The sequence below is a fragment of the Saccoglossus kowalevskii genome, chromosome 17 (assembly GCF_978046115.1).
Source record: "Saccoglossus kowalevskii chromosome 17, keSacKowa6.1, whole genome shotgun sequence".
Lineage (NCBI taxonomy): Eukaryota > Metazoa > Hemichordata > Enteropneusta > Harrimaniidae > Saccoglossus > Saccoglossus kowalevskii.
The window spans coordinates 9,749,133-9,772,492 of NC_140657.1; the positions used below are offsets into that span (position 1 = coordinate 9,749,133).

Sequence of the window (23,360 nt, forward strand, 5' to 3'; positions counted from 1 at the left end):
TCGTACTTGGTATTAATACGTATTTACCATAATAACAAAAATGTCTTTGGATGTGAGAAACTTCGAAGTCAGCGATTTTCCTATTGTTTGAGCTGCGGCAATTATATTTTGACCTGTGTTCTATTTTTATACTCTGATGTCATTTGCCTCGGGTACGTCCTTTGTCACTGTATGTATTTGCATATATGCCCTGGTATGCAGTAACCAATACAAAATTCAAAACATTTACAAAATAAACACAACGGAAATTTATGTGACTAGCTGCAACTATAAATGCATTTTAACATCTATACCAAAGAATAAATGCGCCTTCCAATGACAAGTTTTGTGGTGTCCGTTTTTCAGACATGCTGTTTATTTCGTTTCGAAAAAGTAAAAATGGCGGGACTCATCTGAGAAGAGATTAAAGAGCATAATTCGTGGTTAATTTTAGCCAGGTTACCGCTTTGATACCGCGGACGCCCATGTTGTTGACAGCATTATAACAACAGTCGTCAACTCAATGATTTATTTCTTGTTTATTTAAACTGAATAACCCTTTTTCGCACGTATCAGACAGCTTTTCGTTTAGTGCTAAACAACATATATAGGATAATCGTCAAAATGGCGGGTGTTACAGTTAGTTAGTAATCATAACATTGGTCCACAGAATAAAATTAAAAGCCCGTAATTGAATATGTATTTATTTTTTAGTTATGGTAGCTATGTATAATGCCAGTATGCTCTGTGTGTCTGTGGCATGATTTAAACACGATATAACACAGCAATGGTGAAAAACCTGCCAGACAAGTTAATCTTTGTCCGGTTATTTAATACCAATCAATATGTCGGTGACGTCATGCATACCCCACATGACCTATCACGCGCTCTCGCATCTCATATTGCTCTAAGTTATATTGTGTATCAGTCACAAAAAGGAATAACAGGCGTACGTGTCACCACCCAATGTTACTGCGTCAAGACTTATATGAATATTGTGTGATTCAATCATGAAAATACAGCAATGTTACTCTGATAGGATTGCCAACGTGTAATACACTGTACATAAATTCGAGTATGGATGGCTCGAGTGAATTGGTCATTGTCAGGTTACAAAACAACTGAAAACCCGAGCCGTATTCCTGTGTATTGAAATGAATGTATAAGATCCTCCTCTACTACTTAGAATCGTGTGGCTGCAAACGACTGTACAGCGGTGTCAATATTTGTCGAGTGACGATCCAGGAATTTCATATAAAAATGTTTTAATTTACGTATATAGGCAATCGAAAGTTTTATAACTGCAAAATGGTTGGATTTCCCCTTTCTATAATAGTAAACAAGGATTTTGCTCAAGACAAATTTCTCTGCCAAAACTGCAAACAGCTACTAAAGGACCCTTTGCAGACATATTGTGGACATCGTTATTGCAGAGAATGTTTTGAGATCATCTGTGAGAGGTATGTATGAAATGTATGAAACCTGTACTAATGGCTTGTCACTAAATAACTATATAAATGTTTGTATGAAATAGTCTTTTATTTGCCATACGTTTGATATATTGGTCATTTGGGAAAATACAACCTTCCATTTGCTGGCAAAATTACGACTTGTTCTCGCTTATTAGTGAGGTTTTCACTAAACACAAACCTGTTGTTATGACAGAGGAACTTTGTTATTTTTGTAGATGACGGGCGTTGGTTTCGGTTATACGTGTTACGTAGTTAATATACAGCATACAACACACGCCCCTTTGACACCCGTAATAAAGTGGTATACTTCGAGCCAAATCCACAGATTTATATACAAGATGTGAAAATGATGCAATATACTTTATTCACTACACGATTAAATTAATCATAAGTCCCGGACAGATTTTGCAGAAGTTAGCGTAGTGACTTTTCAGCCAACAAACTGAACAAAAAAGTGCATTCTAAATATAATAGTGTTTGATATGAAATTCAATTATTTCATCTAATGTCTCCATTTCCCAGGATATTGTGAAATCATATATTAATATAATATTATAATAGCCTTAATACGTTCTGATTGGGCGCGAGCGCGTTTCCAATAATGCAAACCGTGGTTAAAAATACGAGATAACACGATTAATCGTTCATATAAGTAGCCCTAAACGTGAACACAAATTAGATATAAATCTTGATGTTAACTGAATTCGACAAAATATACTTTCCGCTACGGACGTAATGAAGACGGGCTCATTTGGTCAGGAGAATACACTAAATTACAGATGAGTACATTATTGAGCGAGCCTAGAGTCAACTGCCTTAGACATGAACGCGCTTATATCTATATGCGCGCAGACTTCACACGAACGATTGTTTAAAGTTGATGCATGTTTCATGTGAGATGTTTAAATAAAAACAATTATTTGGGAGAGATGTAAACAAGCAGTTTTGGGGTTTTGGGAAGTGAATTACTGGATGACACTGATTATTGCTTTGTTCATAGGGAGAAAAATCCCCGCTGTCACGCATGCGCTGAAGAAGATGATTACTTTCTAAAAAATGATGAGGTGAGACGACCGCATACATTATTCAAAACAACTTATCAAATCGTTGAGAAAATGAACTTTTCGAAGACAATGTGAATTGTCGTCGCCTAAACACTACAAACTGGAATTTAAAAACACTATGTAATTTTACAAAACGATAACGGACATGAACAAACGCTTATGTTGGTTACATAGATGCAGTCTCCTGATTGTGGCCACGAATATACTACCAATAAAATAAAACTATGTTTTTTTATGTAACAAAATCAAATCAAACTCGATTATTTGTGTATGGTTAAGATATGGACTAAAATGTAAAAATTAGAAGAACTATATTTGCATTATAGACTTGTGCGACGAATTCACATTTATTACATACCACCACAATGATGATAATAACACAGAGTAAGAGTGCATATATTCTGCCGATTCCTGGTCTTGCATTTCGATTTCGATTGTCCGGTTGTACCGCATGATAAACATTGGTACAAAAATGTCTTCATAAAACGCAAACAATTTTTCGGTATATAATGTTTTGCTTGTTATGTTTAGTCCTGTATCCCAATATATAGTCAACACTAGTCACGACTTATATTTACCTTCAGTGCTATGCTAATGTCCTCGACTAATGTAATGACTAGTTCCTGATTACTAAGATCAGATGGCTCTCTACAATCTTACAGTGACTAATGTGTAATGGCTCTTCATGGGCTGACAATGACTATGCGTGATAAAGCGCATATTTATATTTATTGGCTTCCCAAAGAACATCCAGAATGACATAATCTTGCTATTTTTAGATGACTGTGCACTGAGTGACTCCATCATAGTTCTGTCAAAAACATTCCGCGTATTCTCAAACATTATGCAATGGGCTAAAAATGCATGCCATAAACTTCTAGAATGTACTAATCTTCTACACAATACATACAACTAATAAATAAAATGTATGAACAAAAATACAAAGACGAAGAACAACCAGTGTACAAGAAACAGTCTAAATATACTGACAAGTTAATACTTTCTTATCTCTTTACATTATTTCACAGACATTTCCTGATCGAGGCATTCTAAGAGAACTCAATAAGATAAACGTAAAATGTCCAAATAACATGTGTAATTGGAAGGGCACATATATGGAATATGGCAAGGTAATGAATTGATTGACAAAGCTTTAAAAATAGCTATAAGATGAAAAAGATCATATTTGTTATACAAACTTTCAACATATGTACGATAGGTCAACAATTTTTAGTGAGTAAGCTCTTTGCAAGCTTGTCAAATCGTGTTGGCATAGTGTTAACTATTCTGTTTATTCCCAGGTTCATGAAGCAGCTTGCCCCTGGGCTTTAATAGAGTGTATTAAACATGGATGTGACGCAATGGTGACGAGAAATAAATTAGCAAACCATCTGGAAAACATGTGCTTCATGAGACTTGAGCGATGTATTCATTGTCAATCAGAAGAAACGTTCAGTGAATTAGAGGTGAGGCAATGTTCTCAAATTACGAAATATAAACCAACATATTACAAATATATCTAATTGTCGTTTAAACTCACAACCCACCACTGTGTTTAGCAAGATGGTGTGTCTTTGATTTGAAACAATTGAAAACAATGTATTTCTCTATTTAATGGAACCATTCATCTAAGAAGGGGAGAACGCTAGTCTGCATCGTAGTTTTCGCGAATTTTGCGCGTTGAAATTGAGGTTATTTGATACACTTCTAAAAGATTTAACTTTGAACATGACAGTTCACACACCAAATACCAATTTATCAATAAATCAAACAAATTAGGGGTCTTTCTTTGAAGTACTGTCATGAATTTGTTTTTGCGTATCTGTTAACCGACTTAATTAGCTGATTATTAGCTGAATTGCTGTGTTATGTCTGTCATCGTTTAGGCCTATTTGAAGTTTTGGACGGAACTTGGCTCAGTGATTTGGAACTAATTACCAGATAACCGTCGCGATTCTGACAGTTGGTTTCCATAGTTATTAATGTAGTGAACGATTAATCAAAAGATATGACGTATTCAGTGCTTAGTGTGATTGGCTTTATGATTGAAGGTTACGCCCTATAGTCTTTTACTGCTTTGTAATTGGTTAGAGTTGTGAAAATGAATAAAGAGAGTTTGAGTTGGTCTTGGGGAGCACAGCACGATAGACGCAGTAGAGAGAGTGCAGTCCTGGAGAGTCGTGGTCCAGTCCTGGAGAGCCTTGGGGCGAGTGTTGATGCAGTCTAAGAGAGTCTTGGGGACTTTTCCCCAGGGCGCTGTGTCTTATAGAGTGCTCGATTGACCGACTAAGACGAGAGCTGAAACGTATTTCGTTGTGTGTGTCTTATTTGACTGTAAAGTATAAGTGACATTCCCGATCCCGTACCTCAAGGGGACGAGATAGAGAGACGAGACGAGTTTCCCCCCTGACAAGTGTGGAGAACCCGAGAGAAAGAATTTACCCCCTGATAGTACTGATGAGCGAACTCCTTACTTCTTACAAAACTGTCACTTCTTGTTTTAAATAAATAAAATTGCCTCAAAAACCCACCATATGCTATTTAGAATAATAATGTGATGGCTTCCAGTGTGGAGTCGAGTCAGACTGTAAAGATCTGAAATGTGGTCATATATTTACATATACGTTTGCTTGTATTCGTGTTAATAAGGATATTGGTAAATATGTCTTGAGTTATCTATATTTTTTATTTGAAGAAACACTATGGTGCCTGCTTAAAGTTCCCAATCACTTGCAAATACTGTGGAATGGAGGGAATTGCAAGAGAGAAGGTAATCGCTCATATTATCTGTGACGGAATAAAATTACTGACTGTTTGGTGAAGTCAATATCTCTGTTTATTTTCTCTCAGTGTTGAACTCAGTGGCATTCAACACCGGTCATAGACTCGTACAATGTCATTATATTCACTGAAAATTACACTTTAAGTTTACTTGCTGTGTCCCCCTTCGCAGAGACTAAGATCACTAAGCTAGGTAGTCGCCAGGGAACGCCTCATTAATCTCTGCCACAGGTTAATTAAAATATTAATGACCGGATCTACTTTTTGCTTTGCCATGAGTCGCTCGTTGTGGGTGCCCAAAGCGACTGGCAATATTGACCAGTGGCAACGAAAGGGTTCCCCGAGGAAGTAGATGTATTGGTCCGTTGCTATGTGAGTGAAACTTTTGTAAAATGTATAAACTTTATTTTAAAATCACACCCAGTTGCATTTTATGTTTTAGAAAATTACCTAAACATCTTTTACCTATCGATTTCGTCGTTCGGTATCTTTTTCCCAAACGTCCCCGGCTCTGCAAGCACGGGTGGTAATAACATCCCCGAGTCGCCCCAGTTGTGACGTCACATAGCAGTCGAAATAAAACTAGGAAGGCGCAAAGCGTCCCGTCACCTTTCAAAATAATTACAAGAAATAAAGAACAGAAAAATACAATGAATAAAGTCACAAAAGTAGGGCATTGCCTAGGGAAGTGTGCATTGGTGATAACTCACAATTCCAGGATATAGAAATGGCTTCTGCAACACCACAACAAAGAAATACAAGAGTCTTGTTTGCTATAGACATAAATGGTCCAGATTCAGGGACACCACTTGGGTTTCCACATGAGTCAAACAGAATGTGATCTTGCTAACAGCTATGTCACGTATGCAACTCAGTAGATCATAAACATCTTTAATAACAGCACACCTGGTAGAGTCCAATTGTTCTTCCATAATTGTAAACACCCTTTGTTACGTAAATCACAAGCACACATGGTAGATTCCAACCTTCCTTCCCGAGTTGAAAACAAGTATGACCTATCAATCACCTTTATGGCAGTTAGCACACCGTTTCTTCCCGTGATTCCATTATTTGCTGGATTTGAGATAATATGACAAAATCATAGAATAAAGAATGCCTTGCATTGTGACGACAACAAATAAGTCCCCATCAATTACAGAGAATGAATAGTAATCCAATCGCTAAGTATAAAATGCTCAACTAGGCTACAAAATAGCTTAAAACTATTTTAAATTCTCTGATTCACTCTTTACATCGCACATATGTGTCTGCAATCTTGACCTCCTTTCTCTTTTCTACAGTAATTTCAATCAATGATTTAGCAGTCTTCTATACAGTTAGATTTCCATTAATACTCTCCAATGAGGCACGAAGACTTTATAATTACTAGATTTGAAACTATGTTTTGAAAAATGTTTATCTGTTAGCGTCATGCTTACAGACATAACTCAAACTTTCAGAGTCTTTCCGGTAACACTTTCACCACAGGAGGACGCTATTACACGTACCTAGTAAAGGCCTATAAAAACGATCTAAATAAAGCAGAGCAAGAATTATACAGTCGTTACATAGCTCCTCTAAATAGGTACTACCAAGGTTGTTTTATGTTTCTTGGCCTTTTTACACTCTGGCTCTCTTTAGGCACATAGCTATAGTTCTCTTCCACTTGTGCCAGCTGGAAAAATACTGTAATCTTGTCAGTATATTTACATTGTTTAACTTTCTAGGTCATCACTTTTGTTCAGTTCAGTTATTGGCAGTGGCTCTGCCTTTGATAGGAATACTGGTCCCTTCTACCATATGGTATTGTTTATCAACTCATCTGCACCTATACCTCTGGATGCCCAGGTCCAGAGAATTATCTGTTGGTATTGATATACCGCCACTGTTCTAGGGTTGTATGATCTCTTAATCTGTTGTACCCCATTCGCTACAAAAATGTGAAAACGTTTGATTCATTGGAGTTGTATTCCAACAACAACCTGCTGTCAGTTCAAAATACTCGTTATATAGTAGCTCTTTAATAGGGAATTTACTCACTAGTATTGACGTGACGGCGGAATTGAGTTCAGTTCAAATATAGGAATTTTGATCATTTTTATGATCTGCCATCACTAAGGCGCATTTTCTATCAATCGTAGATAGCTACACTGGTCATAGTCATATTGGCTTGCATCTGAAAAGTGATGCATTTCAGCGCTCTTTTGTGTACTAAAGTCCTTTGACATATAACATCTTGGGATTGTTAGCTTCTGCAGTAGTAATTCCATTTGCCACTTCTCCCATCTAAATTTGATGACATCTGGAATAAAATCATCACAATCCTTACTGTCCTTAATCAGCTCCTGTAATATCTTCTTTCCAGTTATCAGTATTGTGGATACTAAACAAAGAAGATTGTAATTAGATCTTATGGATAACAGAATACTCCTTGTGGTGAATGGTTTGTCCTTCATCGCTATTCAAAACTGGAAGGTGGCTGGAAGGTGACCCAGCACACAATTGAACTCCCAGAGTTTGCTCGATGGGGAGGTCATCATTGTAAATATCAATAATTTGTATATCCTTTGTTCATTAGTCAGGTGGAATACTATTCACAACTTTACTTTTGTTTGAGATAAGTTTGTCCCCAATCACTCTGGTTCTTTTTCTTCGCACCAAAGACTAAGTCAATGCTACATAAAAAGTGGGGTAGTCAGGAGGAACCTGGAGTCTATGGAGTTCATAGCACGACTTGATTGTCCGTAAAAGCGACCATCCGAGAAGGGCAGAATCCCTAGTTTTCCACGTCAAAAATGTTAGTGGTGCTGATCAGAGAGGCTTAGAGCAGACAACACAACCATCAAATTCCAATTGGGTGGTTCCTTTGCGGTCTAGGCCTCTGATTACAGGAAGCAGTAAACCTAATAGTATGACAACCGGCTAGCATCGTCCTCAGAGAATTCTCAATGGTGGATGACAAGGCTGACCTATAGCCAACAATCGCTGAATAGGACAAGCCCATTTCGTCAAACAGAGGGACGAAACGTCAGCTACCTGGCCAACAGAGTGATGGCATGTATCAATTTCCATTGCACTACACCAATTAGTGTACGCTAGCCATTTCGAGTTGTAGGCTGTGTTGGTAGGATCCCTGTTCACCCGAGCCAGGACGTTGGCAGCTCGCTCAGAAAAAAAACCTGAGCAAGTCAACTGAGAGCCTTGATGTGTGTAAGTGGTACACCACTGGCCTCAACAACAGTGTGCGTCAAGTTGGGACAGCAGATTGAGTAAGTCCGGAAGCTAATATTTCCTACAGTAGTGGAAACCAGATCTAGTCTGGCCCATTGGGCACCACCCGCATCAAAGTGCAGGTGCGCTCCTGTTGAAGTTTCTCCAGTACCTGGTGAATAGCGGGAAGGGAGGAATGGCGTACACGTCCATGTGGGCCCACAGGATCGACAAAACTTCTCTGGCCTAGGCTCCTGGGGTTGGCAGCAGTGTAACGTACATCAGGCATATGAGCTTAGCATTCCGGGGTGTGGTGAATAGGTCTTTAGACCATCCCATCGCAGAAACAGTATGGAAGCTACCCTTTTGGGATATCTGCCACTCTGCGCTCTGGAGACAGAGAGGACGTCTTGGACGTGCTTGACTGTTCCTCACCCCTGGAAGGTGGTGTGCAGCTAACTCCACATTGTATTTGAGGTACTAAAAAATTATTTGCTCTGCTAGGACTGACAATTATGGGGATCTGCCCCCTCCCCCTCTTTGTTGCTATAAGAGGCAACCGCTGTGTTGTCTGTGCAAAGCCTCGAACTATGGGTAGAAAGTGTATCAGTGCTAAGTGCACTGATTTCTGTTCTAGCCAGCTGATATGGCGGTCCTGAACCTAGTGCAGGGGCCATATTCCTTGGGCCATATTCCAGGTACGCTCCATAACCTGTGAGGGAGTCATAGTCGTGGCGAGTGGGACCAGGGAGACCCCCTATCTGAGGTTAATAATTGCCGACCAACAGGACAAGGCATCCCTCGCTTGGTCTGAGAGTGTTATTCGCCTCTCCAGCTCCAGTAGTTGAGCCTGGTGAGCCTGGTGCCCATACCGGGCGGCTGCATAATACAAGTTGGAAAACTACCGTGTGAACCAAGGTTATCAGTCCGATGATCTGCATTAGTTCTCGGAGGGAAACAGAGTGAACGCTGACTAGGTGCTCGACTATGTCGCTTAGTGCTAGGCAATGGGCCTATGATGGCCGTACCAGGCTCACCTCTCGAACTCAATGCCCAGGAACACCAACAGCTGTGTTGGCTGAGGATGGGACTTTGCTTGATTTACTAGGAAGCCCAACTGATGTAGTAAATCCTGTGTTAGCCTTACTGTTCGGCTAACAACCCCTTGTTTGGGTGGTATAGCAACCAGTCGTCTAGGTATGGTTTGATGTGTACTGACGCCCCGTGCAGCAGTAGCACCACCTGTTTGTACATTCTTGTGAACACATATGGAACCATGCAAAACCAGAAGGGAAGCACCCTGTACTCAACTACTTGGTCCAAATGGACAAATCGAGGAAGTCACTGACATAATGGGTGTATCGATATGTGTGGGTAAGCAAGTCCACCGAGGCTAACAAGTGGAAGCACAGCACAGAGTAAAACGGTGCTCGGTGTTTTCAGGAAGCACATACTTATTTAGTCTGCTTAAGTCCAGAACTGGGTGCAACAACTTGCAAGTAGAAACCCGGACTTAACACCGGGTCCTCTATCCTGTGCATAGCACCCTGTACGCAAACTGTCTTCCGCTTGGCGGGGATCCCCTGGTAGTGCCCAGACAGGGGGCTGTTGACAGAGGGTGGAGATTGGAGCATAATCGTGTAACCATGTATTACCAGCAGGCGAGTCCAGGGGTTGGTTACTCGCCGTCTCCGATCCGGAATACACCAGCACAATCTGTGCGACAGAGATATGGGTTCGGCAGTTCAACATTGGGCGTGATCTCTCCTCCATCAAAATGAGACCCCACGAGGCCTGTAGTCGATAGGTTCAGACTCTGCCTCCCGCCGAACATATGCCGCAAACGGAAGCGTCAAACTTGCTTCCCCTACGAGCTGGGTGGACCACCACCTGGACCCTTCTTCCTGGGGGCGCACCTCCACTCTTCCCTCCCTTGGAAGAGCCGGGACACTTGCCTCTGTTTACCTCTTGCCAGTGGATGTCGACTTTGGTTGTTACGTTTTCTCAGCTTGGGGTCCTTTTCGCTTGCCCTTGGCAGAAGCCAAACTGGCTTTTGGGTCTCACCTGTACCAACTGGTCGTTGGGATAACGAAGCTCTGAGACTGCTCTTTCCATCCTCAACAAAATGAGGGTGGGGGAGGTCCAGTCTGCACAACTGAGGCGGTGAAGTGCCCAGTGGAAACAGCCAAAACCACATCTCGCTGTCAGAGGCAGCCCCTGTCATGAGAGCCAGATGACACTGCAAGATATCCTGTGCAGCTGTGTGGTGTCCCACCAATGGCTGTGTATGCTGGACGAGGAGGCTGGTGCGTTTCGCCTTTGAGACTTCAGAGTGCTGGAGATGCAAAACAATGCGTTCTAGTGGGCTGGCCACAACTCAAAAGTTGAAGGTCCCCACTCTGCTCTCAGGGCGTAGATTGTTTCTGACTGAACTGCCGAAATATTCATGAACGAGGCCGTCACCCTTTGCCCGTCCCACCAAACCAAAAAAAATCGTGGGAGAAACCAAAGGATCCGGTTGGGGTGTGAGATTTGGCTCAAGACTCTGTTGGTGGCTCCAGTCTCAAATACTGCATTGATCAGGTAGTGCTTGGTGCAGCGGAAAGGGTTTAGCATGAAATTTCCCCACCCTAGGGATATAGGCCTGTATTCCATGGAGGACCGAGGTCCGCCCTTCAACACCGTCTGAGCGTTCCCACTGCATCCAGCACTCTGTCAGACTAGGAGAGATATGCAGGCGGTGTTCTGGATCCCGGAAGCAACAGCACTACCGAGAGTGACTGCTTCAGGATTGAGGGTGGGAGTCGAACATCAGGTCACTAGGATTGATGTTCCCCACATCACCCCACGACGTGGCTCACAGAGCCGCACCTGCCTAATCGGTTATCCCTCTTATGGGCAGGCAGGTCCCCTCTGGGGGCGTCTGTGGGTCCTCAAAGGTAGAGTGACTTCAGTGGAGGCAACCTGCTTCCCCTGCATTTGGTTTACTCAACCTGCAATTAACGCAATTTGTCTCACCAGGTCCTTAACCAAAGCCAGAATCTCATAGGCAAACCCGGCGTCGTGCGAGGACGGATCCACAGAGGGACCCGCAACAGGCCCCATATGAGTAAAAAACTCCAGGGGCACAGCCTTGCTGTTGCCGGTACAAGCGGGCAAAGTGCCACCTGCAGAAGCAAACTGCGAGGAAGTGTCACAAGGCTTGTTTTCAGTTAATTAATAATGGTAGCCAAATGAGGACCATAAGACCTTGCCTTGTGTTGTGGGTTCTTTACCCATTATTGGGGTGACCAGGTTTGGAAATATACACAAATTCGACACACACGCTTGCAATGACAACACGAAGATATATAAACTTTCAACTCAATATTTAATAAAACAACTATAAATAAAAGGGGAATAATACAAAGCGGGCATATACGGAACGACTGATATATACGCACAGCTCCAAGCTCCAGTCACGAGTGAAAAGTGACTGGAGTATGTGGAGCCAAAAGTAAGAAAAATATGTAAAATTTAACAAAACTATTTGGTGTTTCAACTAAGTGAACCGTTCATACCACAGTTGGCAAAAGTATGAAACCCAACAAAGCATTGAACAAAATAACACATTACGACTCTAAAATAATTCTGAAATAATCATTATGCATACCATGTCGACAGTACAGTTCATGTGGAAGCGTAGACCTGCTGTGCACGCTGTCGAAGTGGAGATGGACACGCCCTATTCCAGCTGGCAACGGAGCATTGAACCGGTTACACTCGACGAACCAAAGGCTTCTTGGCAATGTGGTTTAGAGTAATGCGTCAGTTCCTAGGAAATGTACTCAGCTCGCGGAACCATTGGTGACATCCACTAGAAGACTGCATCCATGGCGATTTCTTAACAAAGGATAATAGAGCCGGGTCTTCCGACGTACGAATGATGTGCACACTCAGCAACTGCGTGGCAGGAAAGACGTTGACAATAGATTTTCCATTCATTAAATACCATGCATGAATTAGCATAACAGACAATTAGCATGTAGATCCTTTTCAGTAAGCAATTAGTTGGTTCGTTGACATTGGTGGCGTCCTTATTACTCCACTTAAAATTAGCAGACGTACGTGCATTTCACCTTGAGTGGGGAATCGACGTCCCACGTACTCAACACAATTCGTTGCTGGGATTATTCTGCCCAGGTTTATTTATCATTGCAAATTTGCATGCTTCATGGAATTAATTTTATAATAATTACATTACTATGATCTGAAATTACATATGTATTTTGGAACCTTGTGACAGGAAGCCCTACGATCAGCAGGGGACCGAGAAATCTTGGGACCCCCACTGTTGGGCCTCTCACTCATTGCCGCGACTCTCGAGGCACAGGTCATGCTACACTCACTCACGCCCACATTACTGCACGTGCGACTGCTGTGAACCCAAGTGACACGGTCAGTCTTGGTAATTTGCACGCAACCTTGGAATGCATCCCAGGCCTCGGAACCCCAGTTGTTATAAATATTCTCTAGGCAAAACCCAGAGCCCCACACACAGTCCAAACACAAAAGGCATTTGCTATGTGGGTTTCAAGCTGGTAAATTCTGGTGGCAAGTACTGTATGATCGCCCTGATCTTTGGGACGACCAAAAGGAGGTGAGGAGTTTCTGACGTGTTACCTTTTCATTTCTAAAAACAAATTGGTAAAAATGAACAAGACATACATGAGAGGAACGAATTACAGTTAAGAGCTAACACAGAGATCCAACAACGTTGGCAAATTTACGTCACCTGAGTTGTAAGCAATGCACATAATTGGACGTCACAGAAGTAAAAAACAAGAAAAACATATCCTACCAGACATAGCATCGGCTGCCACGCAGGTGACAGCTAGCCAGACCAAAAACCCGGACAAGAAAAAATCGGGTTCGACCCACCACTTGGGCGGAGAAAGAACAAGAGTGATTGTAGAGGCAATATGGCGCCGCTTCATTGCCTCAGTCACGCAGTTCGTGACGTGAAGGAAAATCTTGAGGTCAAATCTCCCCCTGACCTAGATTTTTCTCTCCGTCAATGGCTGAATCGCAGATTAATGCCTACAGTTAAAAAAAACTGACCAGAGTCTATGGTGGGTAATTGAACGTAGTGAATTTCATAGTGTCCATGACTAACATTTGTAAGAAACATCTTGTCTAAAACAAACACCTTCTGGTTTGATTGTCTCTTGCTAAAGTCATGCTAAAACATCTTCAATACTTGGTGGGTGGGCACATCACCTTTTCTTGAGTCTTGTGAAGGGAGACACTTTTTCCTCTGTGCATACAAATCAGCAATTATGGTTGTCACTGTTATTTTCTGGATTTTGCATCATGCCAATAACGTCGCATCTAAGATCTGTTTTTACTGCATATGGGTCGTCATCGTTTCCTGCAATGACTATTCTGGGTTTCATTTCTCGTGTACAATTGAGACTCACTAAGAGACTGATGTTAACATCAGACATATATGGATGTAACTTCTCTGCCACCTCCTGTAGGTGCGGTCATTGCTTGGAATCTGATTGTGACAGACTGGTATTATAACTCTAGTGTAGACACTAGTAATGCAATGTCTGTCATACCATTCAAATCTCTAACAACCAGATTATCAATTTTACTACAAAATGATCGCTTTCTCAGCCAACATTGTTGCTAACCTAAGAAAAATTATGGGTTCTTCCAAATTTATATTACTCATAGCAGAATCAAATGTGAAACATGAATCTGATTGTGGGTCAAGTAGAGCATATGTAAGTATTTGTCGTTCCAGTGTATCTTTGTAATTTGTGCTGTGAATATTTATTCGATGTGATATAGCCCTCAGTGGCTTAGGCTCTTTACCAATAGAGACAATGTTGTGTTAGAGTTGTTGGGTATAGCCCTTTACAAGTGCCACACATCTACGTATTACGGCAATCTCGTCGTACATGTCCCTTGGGTGTGATAGACACAATCCCTTAGACATTACTATACTTTTCTCTCCTTCAGCTTCAGTTTTAGAAAGTCCTTGCAGTATTCCAGATCATCTTGTCCCTTGCAAATATAATACAACATCGTATTGTGTTGATTGCTGGGTTAACATTTTTAGCAGAAGGATCCTCTACTTCTTCTATATCAGTAGCAAGACTTTGTTAATTGTTATATCGTCTGTATTTACCAGTTCATGGTTTATCTCTCTTCTTGCCATCTGTCCTTGTGTTGGTTGGACTGCATGTGATCCTTGCTTTCTTGGACAGCTGCTAATGGTGCCATGTAAGAATCCATCTACATAACGCTGCCATCTATCGTTGATGTACTTTCGCAGTTTGGTCAATAATTTGTCTTGTAAGAGCCTCACAAGTCAGAAGAAAGTCAGAAAATCTCTGCAACTCTTTACCATCACTACCTTTCATCTATTTTTTCCTCAGGGCTTCAGCTACCGTAAATTTGTTACCATATCGCTCAGCCAGAATGTTTTTTGCCTTCATGTAAGCTTCACCATTGTCTAATGTTAACAACGCCTTAATGACATTCTTTGCTTCACCTGCTGTGTACGTACTCAAGTAGTACAGTCTATCAACTGCCATTAATTCTTTCTTTCAACTAATGTTACGAAGTAATTTATCAGTATGAATACATGCTCTTCTAGGGAGGTCTTCCTGCTGGTTGGCCAATATACCTGCTACTTACTATATTAGTTGAAAATGTGTGTGGCATGTTACCATGGTTAATATTTTTTAATGTGGATTTCTGTTGCGCAGTAGTTAACACCGATGTAAGATGACATTTCTTGACCTTTGATCTGTTGCTCTAATTTGAAATTGATACAGTACTGGTATTTAATGGAAAGTGCATTCATCATGTGTTGCCATGAAGAACCTCTTCTTCAATGTTAGAAACAGGGGGGCCGTACTTGGGCAAAAGACTACCTTTGAATCCCTTCGCGCATCATATTTATCAAGTACCTAAGTTTTGGCTTCACTCAAATTTAACTCTGTCTATATTTTCCATTCTTCAACTATATGTTCAAGTTGTAGCTTGGATTTTTCTAACTCACCATCAAAAATGTTTTTCATGTTGAATGCGCTTCCTTTCTTGTTCAATGTGGTGTTTTTCTCGTTCAATGTGATATTTTCTTTGAGTGCTGAAGCATGTGTTTCCATTTCCATACTTTTCTGTTCATATTGTATTCTAAGCATGCTTGTGTGGCTACTAACAGAACTTATACTGCTCCTGCTAAAGCATCGCGAGTTTCTACTTGCATGGGAAACGCTATCAAACAGATCATCATTTTTTGTTTCCCCTCCCTATGAAAATGTAATACATTTCTCAGTTGCTGACTTGAAAGCGTTTATTACACTGCTTATGGTAACTGGGTCCTGTCTTTCAAACATTATACTTCATAACACATAGTAGAATAAATGTACAAACCAGTCAATATTGCTTCTATAACGTTACCAACTTCACTTGACCGCCTAATAGTATTACTGTGATGGAATAAAATTACTGACTGTTTGGTGAGGTCAATATCTCTGTTTATTTTCTCTCAGTGTTCAACTCCGTGACATTCAACACCGGTGTTAGGCTCGTACAATGTCATTATATTCACTGCAAATTACACCTTTGGTTTACCTGCCGTGTTTGTCTAAGACACTGTACAATTGGTGTATAATTCACATAATGCTGCCAAAAACACAATTGGAACTATTTCGGGATAATTGGATTCGCTTAAAGTGCCTGTGCAATGCCCACCCTTACGTTTCCCATTTTAGATCTGTGTCCCACTGAAAAGGGTAGTTATTGATTTTTTTGCTGAAAATGATTACTCGTGTCCAAGTAAATTTGGGATATTTCTTGTGTTGTAGCCACGCCCACTTATCGTGAAACGGTCGACTGTTTCCGGATTTCCGACTCTCGCCGAAAGTGCGCCACCAAATGACAAAATGTGAGAGGAAGTCATACCCCTGAGCCGTAATAACACTGGTCGTTCAGTATATTAAACGATATACATTTTTCAGTCGGCGTTTTTTCTTTTCTTTTTTTTTTATTTTTTCGAGAGAGAGAGAGGTTTTAGATGTTGTGTTGTGGGCAGTTGCAGTGAAACGTATAGCCATAGTGTATGTATTCACACGTTTTTAATCGAACCGAAGGTGCTCCATCACTTAACCTTAGATTCATTCAACTGTCCTTGTCCATAAAAAAACGACTAGGTTTAAAGAGAAACGCCGACAACGTAAACCTGGCGCAACACTTTTGAAAGAAATAGATTCTGGACCAGCCCATGATCACCGAGGCGGATTTCAGAAGAGAGAGACGTACGGCAAGTGTTTCAAATCAGTTGACTTTTTTGCGATCCTGATTATAGTTTTATAGAGACCATTTAGTCTCTGTTAAGTAAAAGGTAGCAATAATTTTGACAGTGACACGAAAACAAAGCGTCGGACAAACAGGAAATTACACAGCCCTTACACACTGCTAATTGTTTTCATTTTCGAAGGCTAAACATTTCTGAATGGTTTGCTGATTGGTGTTGAATGTCGAATTCACACCTCTGTTCTTTTTTTACCTCCATGCTTGCAGCTTGATCTGCATAATAATTTATGAAATTAGAATCCGGGCTTGGTCAATGTGTTTCCACCAAATAAAGTTTTAATACGATGTTATAATTATGACAATCACGCCATGGATCAAGCTACTAGTAACTCGAATCCACTCTGAATTTATCTGTATGTGTGTTGATCTCGATTATTTTTGTTATCCAATTAAACGCCGCTTTTAACGCACTTGCCCTCGCCGTGACCCGACGCGTTCACCTATTTCAACAAAATGTCAATTTATTTCCACGCGGCTGTCATTTATTTAGTAACTGTGATTTGTCGTTTTTTAATTATTTTATAGTGATCACTATAGTTTAATGTTTAGAATGTCAAAATATGTTTTCTTTTATTTTAATTTTGAAAGTTTTACTCAGACGATCGATGAAATAAAACAGTGTAGTGACGTGCCTAGTAACCTGCTAAATAACGAGATAATTCCGACGTCAAATTCTATTTTGTCCAGCAACAGTGTACAAACGTGCGTCAGTGTCGGTGACGATCACGGTGACCAGCTACACCAGAACGGACATATTTCGCATCTAACTCAACCCCATGCAACAACAATTTATACTATGTGTTCATTATGGTCCATTCTTCCTCGACGAACAAGTACATAAGTGACAATATAGTCAAAGACGAGAAAACTGCACAAGAAATTTGCCTTATTTACACGTATCGGCAATGCAAGCTGCCATGCGACTTCCCCTTCTGACGTCACAAGGGGAATTTCTGTATGCAAATGAGAAGCTAATGGGAGCCTCGTTTTAAAATACACAAAAATAAAGTTGCCGTAGACTGAGTTTAAAACACATTTTTTCACTTAAAAAAAATAATTCATGCTTAGAAACATAAAAATTAATAATATTTATGTATCAATGGATAATTTTAGGTGTGAAAATAGCAGCCATTTCACAGGAACTTTAAAATGTGCTACTGTAATGGTTTGTTTTCACAAAAATATTTTATTTGTTCGTTTTAGATTTTTTTCTGATAATTTCTTGTATTGATATCAGAAATGAGGAAATTAAGAACAATACTACCCTACAGTAGCACATTTTAAGCGAATCCAATTATACCAAAATAGTTCCAATTGTGTTCAAATAAAAAAGATAACACAACAAATAAGTCTCAATCAATTAAAAATAATGAATATCAATCCAATCACTAAGTATAAAGTTCTCAACTAGGCCACAAAATAAATTCACTGTGTACATCGCACATATGCGCCTGCCTTCTTGATCCCATTTCTACGGTAATTTCAATCGATGATTTAGCAGTCTTCTATACAGTTAGATTTCCGTAAATACTCTCCAATGAGACACCAAGACTTTATAATTACTAGATACGAACCTATTTTCCGGGATCTTCATTCATTAATTGACAAATGTTGATCTGTTTTATTTCCTCTGCAGTTAAATGGTCATCTTGAATCTGAATGTTCGAGAAAGATGGTAGATTGTCCATTTCAGGATGTTGGATGTAAAACACTAGTAAGTATAGCTTGTACTAAATACTCGTATGTGTTCTGGAAAACATTAATATACATGTTGTACACATTCATCGGAATTCATCGGTTCGTGTGTCGTCCCATTAAGAATGTCAACCAACTGTTCAGTCAGTAGACAGCAGTTTTCACGTTTAATATCATGGGGGTACTGGTTAATTTCAGGCACATTCATTAATGTCAAAATGCTTAAATATTTATTTTCATGAAATACACATATGTTTAATACTTGCTTGTTGTTGACAGGTAAGAAAAGATGACATTAGTAGTCACAATCTAACAACCGTCGGTGAGCATTCTGTATTGCTATTAAATCAAACGAAAGAACTGTCTGATGTGATACAAAATATGGAATGCAAACGTGGCGAGGTATATCGCATAAAAGAACAGGTGGTAGAACATCGAACCAAGTTAAGTGAGCTCCGAACAGAAATACAGAGACTATGCACACACATGTGTCACACTGGGGATCAACCCTCTGTTCTGTCTCAGAAGCAAAACAAACAAGTGCATGACACTGTAGAGCAACAAACAAAAACACTATCTTCTTTTCAGGAGAAATTGAAATCACTTGAAACTAACATTCATACATATGAAGGGGTCATAACTGTGTTGAACAATCAAATAGAACAAGATGCGAGAACTATGCACACCATGCAAACTCAAGCAATACAACACGTAGATCGCATACAGGCATTGGAACGTAAAGTCAGTGCGCAAGACCAACTTTTGAAAGAATTGGCACTAGCAAAACAAGATAATACAATGTCAGAGATGGCATCTCATGATGGTGAGTTGGTTTGGAAAATTACCAATTTTCTCAAAAAACGCAATGATGCTGTATCGCGTAAAACTGTGTCAATTTACTCCCCATGTTTCTACACTAGTCGCCATGGTTACAAAATGTGTGCCCGTATTTACCTCAATGGTGATGGAATGGGAAAAGGCAATCATGTGTCTTTGTTCTTTGTCATCATGAAAGGTCAATTTGATGCTCTTCTGAGATGGCCATTTCGTCAGAAAGTTACCTTAATGTGGTTGGATCAAAACAACAGAGAGCATGTTATTGATGCATTTCGACCTGATCCAACGTCCAGTTCTTTCAAACGACCAGAGCAGGACATGAATGTGGCTAGTGGATGTCCACTATTTATGCCCTTAACGGAACTAAATAGTTCTCGTCACGCATATGTCAAAGATGATGTAGCTTTTATAAAAATCATAGTTGATACAACTGATATAACCTAAATGCAAGCACAATGTCGCGTTCGGCATACGTTTCTTTACTTATAATCAGATGTAATACTGTTGCCATACAATTGAACAGAATATGCAACTATACTATTTGGCAAGAGTAACAATAATTCACTCATTTCCATGGTGTTCCTTGTACTTTAGATCGGTGTCTGTATTTTATTGATTCCCACTATGAATCATAGAGAATGTTAGTTACTATAATTGTTAACAACCCAGTGACAGAATAAATTAAAGCTACAGGCCAAGCAACAGCCATATTTTACACAAGCTCAGTTTTTATGGCTCAGATGGTAATGGATACCAACACTAATATGCACAATTAACGTATTCTTTGTAGACATGTTAAGTGTGCAAAGCAATTGGAAGTTGGAGAATGTTGACCAACGTGGCGACCAAATTTATTCCATAATATTTGTGTGCACATTGATGCTAGTCAGTTATGATATCAATATGATGAATGGGTAGAAAAAGTGAATTGTAAACATTAAATTCCACATGGCTGCAAAGTCACAGAGTTTAAAGAAGTTTAAGACCTTTAAACAAAAAAGCTAAACACATGGCGAAACAAGTCGCATAACCGCTATAGTTCCTATTCTTGAGCTTGGCATTTTAAAACCTAATAAGACTACAACAAAACAATAATAAAGCCTGGGCCTTCAGAAGGCGTTCATAATAGCCACTTACAACTTTACAGTACCATCAAGTGGTAAACTATAGTGACGTGGCAATAAAAACAAACTAATGAATCTTGTTATCAACGTTAAATGGTTATGTTTATGTGTGTTTGTTTCCATATAAATTAATACATTCCTCCACATGCTAAATTATGAGGAACATAAAATATATTTGTGTAGGTCATTGTATTGATCTAGTCAACTTGGAATACATAACACGCTTATTATGTTCATATACAGGATATATTGCATTACTACATTTTTCGATCAACATTTATATGCATTTCATATTATGTACATTTATATTTTCAGTCAAAATACATTTGATATACGGTTATTGTAATGTATAGAAACGATTCAACTTTACTGCTGTTAATTTTAATTACAATTCGGTTAATTCCATATGGTTGCCCCAATTTTAAAGCTAACTATATGTTCCAAATATCAAACCTACCTACAATGTATAGTGTGTTTATAAGGAACGGTATTTAAGGTAGAGATGCAGGTTGGGGGATTATATTTCTAATTGGCTCTGATTGCTGTAATTACACACAAAAAATATACTTTTTACCCATCAAGTTATATATCATTTGAAAGAGTTTTATTTAAACTTTCGAGTTTAATGGTTTACAATAATGTACTATGATACCATATTAAGTGATGTTGATTTTGGGTTAAAATCATGCATTTTAGGTGAAAGTGCACTTAAAACTGTTTAACTTTTGAAAGCATACCCTGATCTTGATTGAACATAATGGTTATTCATTAGTGTTTTCTTTGAAAAGTTTTTACACAGTGCTCTTTGAAACATTCACATTTTATAAATCGTTTATAAATCACAGTTAACAGAGCCACTAATTGGCCGCTCTATTGTCTCTGTTTCAGTGAAGACAGTGAAACCATACGAAGCCATTTACTTAGGATAGACCTGTCAGTGAATAATGACCCCTGAAAATTTCCTAATTGTATAGATGGCTCATTTTTCCAAAACTATGTAATACAGATGAAATAATTCATGTGCATAACTTTAATACATTTGTTGGTACACTATACTTATAGTTGTTCCTAATCGATCAAAGTGATTCTTTTTCAATACATAATCTTCAAATCTGTTTTTTTAGTTGTATATCCATTTGTTGTTAGATGTTTTGTGTTTTGGGGTTTTTTTTGCCTGTGTTTGTTTATTTCAGTTCAAATAGAAAACGCTATTCTATTTTAATATTTGCTTAGTTTTGAGGGATTTGTTCATGCGAAGTTCGTGACTAATGACAGCCAATAATTTCTATTGTTTTCTAGAATATAACATTTTGGTTTTTGACGTAATTACAATTGATCAATTGGCGGTAATGCAATTACAATTTAAAGTTTAGCTGTAGTTCTCGACGGTATGCCTGTGATGGCGACATCTCCCTTTCAACAATAGGATTCGAAGTAAGCAAATCGCATCGAGTCGGCGGTCGGCTCAACGAAAATAATGATAGATCAGAGTGGAATCAACAATGTTTCCCGTTATGTTCCCATGCTTACTTTACATGATAAACTTTGGATGGCCTTTAATGTACACTATAGAACAGTGACATTTCTCATTGTCTGTAATGAAATGTATTAAGTTCTCTGTCTAAATATGAGTCATAATACGGAGTTATTTTCTGATATTTTATTTTTATTTTAAGGCAACGTGCGGGAATTATTTATACACCCAGGTATCAGAAGTTCGCCGCGCGAATCAACCAGTCGTTTGGTCGTCACGTGGACATAATCCACATATTCCTTCGGCGCGAGAGTTCATGAGCAGATCTCGCCCCTTCATGCAAGATTTCGTGCCGCCGCCTCTGCAACCACACCATTATTATTCAAAACTCCTATCACCTTTTCGAAATTTTCACGTCAGTGCTTGAAAGTTTTGAGTGATAGTCAAATTTCCACAGCTCCCACTTTCCCACACTGAAGCACAGTGATTTCCCAGATCCTCATATGCATAGAACTGGCTGGTTACATTGTAGTTTGCTTTTGTGTTTAATCTTTGAAATAGTTTTCTTTAGGATTTTAGGATTGAAATTACGTGAAAAACCGGACTACTGGTTTTCAAATAATATACACTAAAGTTTGCCTTGTTTATTATATGTATTTTGTGTTTCTTGTTAACATTGACATTATATTAATATCGGTTCTGACCATGGACACTGATGTATTCCAGTGTATAACATTACTTAGCTTACACTATAAAATAACACCCTTATCCGTCCACATGAAAGGTTTCTTTGTATTGTACTACTGGTGGTCATGTGTCCTATTGTACTTGCTGTTAGTTTATTTTTGTAAATCTTTTGTTTTATGTAGATTGTTAATTGGTTAAACTGGTATTTATATTCAGAATTTAATTCTAACAGTTTCATTTATATGCTAAGTGTTATGCCACAGATAACTGTACATAATTTTTAAACCAGTATTATCTTAGCTACATAGCTTTAACGTATTTTGTAAGCCGCTATTGTAAATCAGACCTTGTATCTTGGCTAGGACTGAACGACTTTAGTCAAGGTGCAACGTCTGACGTTAACTAGAGTATAAACAATATGTTTATAATTGTATAAACATATTTTTTACTAATTGTATTTAGTATTGACAACTATACAATGTGTTTACCGTGAGACACCCCGTGGTAATCACGTGATCGTGCCAACGACTGCAGCGATTGGCTGATCGCATGTTTACTTTGCCACGCTCTAGAGATTTAGCATAGAGGTTCTAAGATATGTAATAAAAGAAGGAGAGTAGGTTGCTGACGGTTGGATGAATAAAGCTGGGATATCTTTAATGAA

At 39.3% G+C, this 23,360-nt stretch overlaps 1 protein-coding gene across 1 annotated transcript; it reads left to right on the forward strand.

Annotated features, from left to right (window-relative positions):
* Window positions 1-917: 917 nt before the first annotated feature.
* Window positions 918-23,360, forward strand: LOC100369398 (TNF receptor-associated factor 2-like). Its single transcript, XM_085492039.1, has 7 exons — window positions 918-1,439; window positions 2,452-2,515; window positions 3,544-3,645; window positions 3,817-3,981; window positions 5,211-5,285; window positions 18,516-18,593; window positions 18,854-23,360. The coding sequence occupies exons 1-7, from the start codon at window positions 1,288-1,290 to the stop codon at window positions 19,853-19,855; spliced, it is 1,638 nt and encodes a 545-aa protein (XP_085348165.1). The 5' UTR covers window positions 918-1,287; the 3' UTR covers window positions 19,856-23,360.

Bases quoted from the DNA above. Each gene is read 5' to 3' on its own strand.
- LOC100369398 (XM_085492039.1), top strand. From the start codon at position 1,288: ATGGTTGGATTTCCCCTTTCTATAATAGTAAACAAGGATTTTGCTCAA. The intron at 2,516-3,543 runs GTGAGACGACCG...ATTATTTCACAG, and splicing joins ACTTTCTAAAAAATGATGAG to ACATTTCCTGATCGAGGCAT. The intron at 3,982-5,210 runs GTGAGGCAATGT...TTTTATTTGAAG, and splicing joins AAACGTTCAGTGAATTAGAG to AAACACTATGGTGCCTGCTT.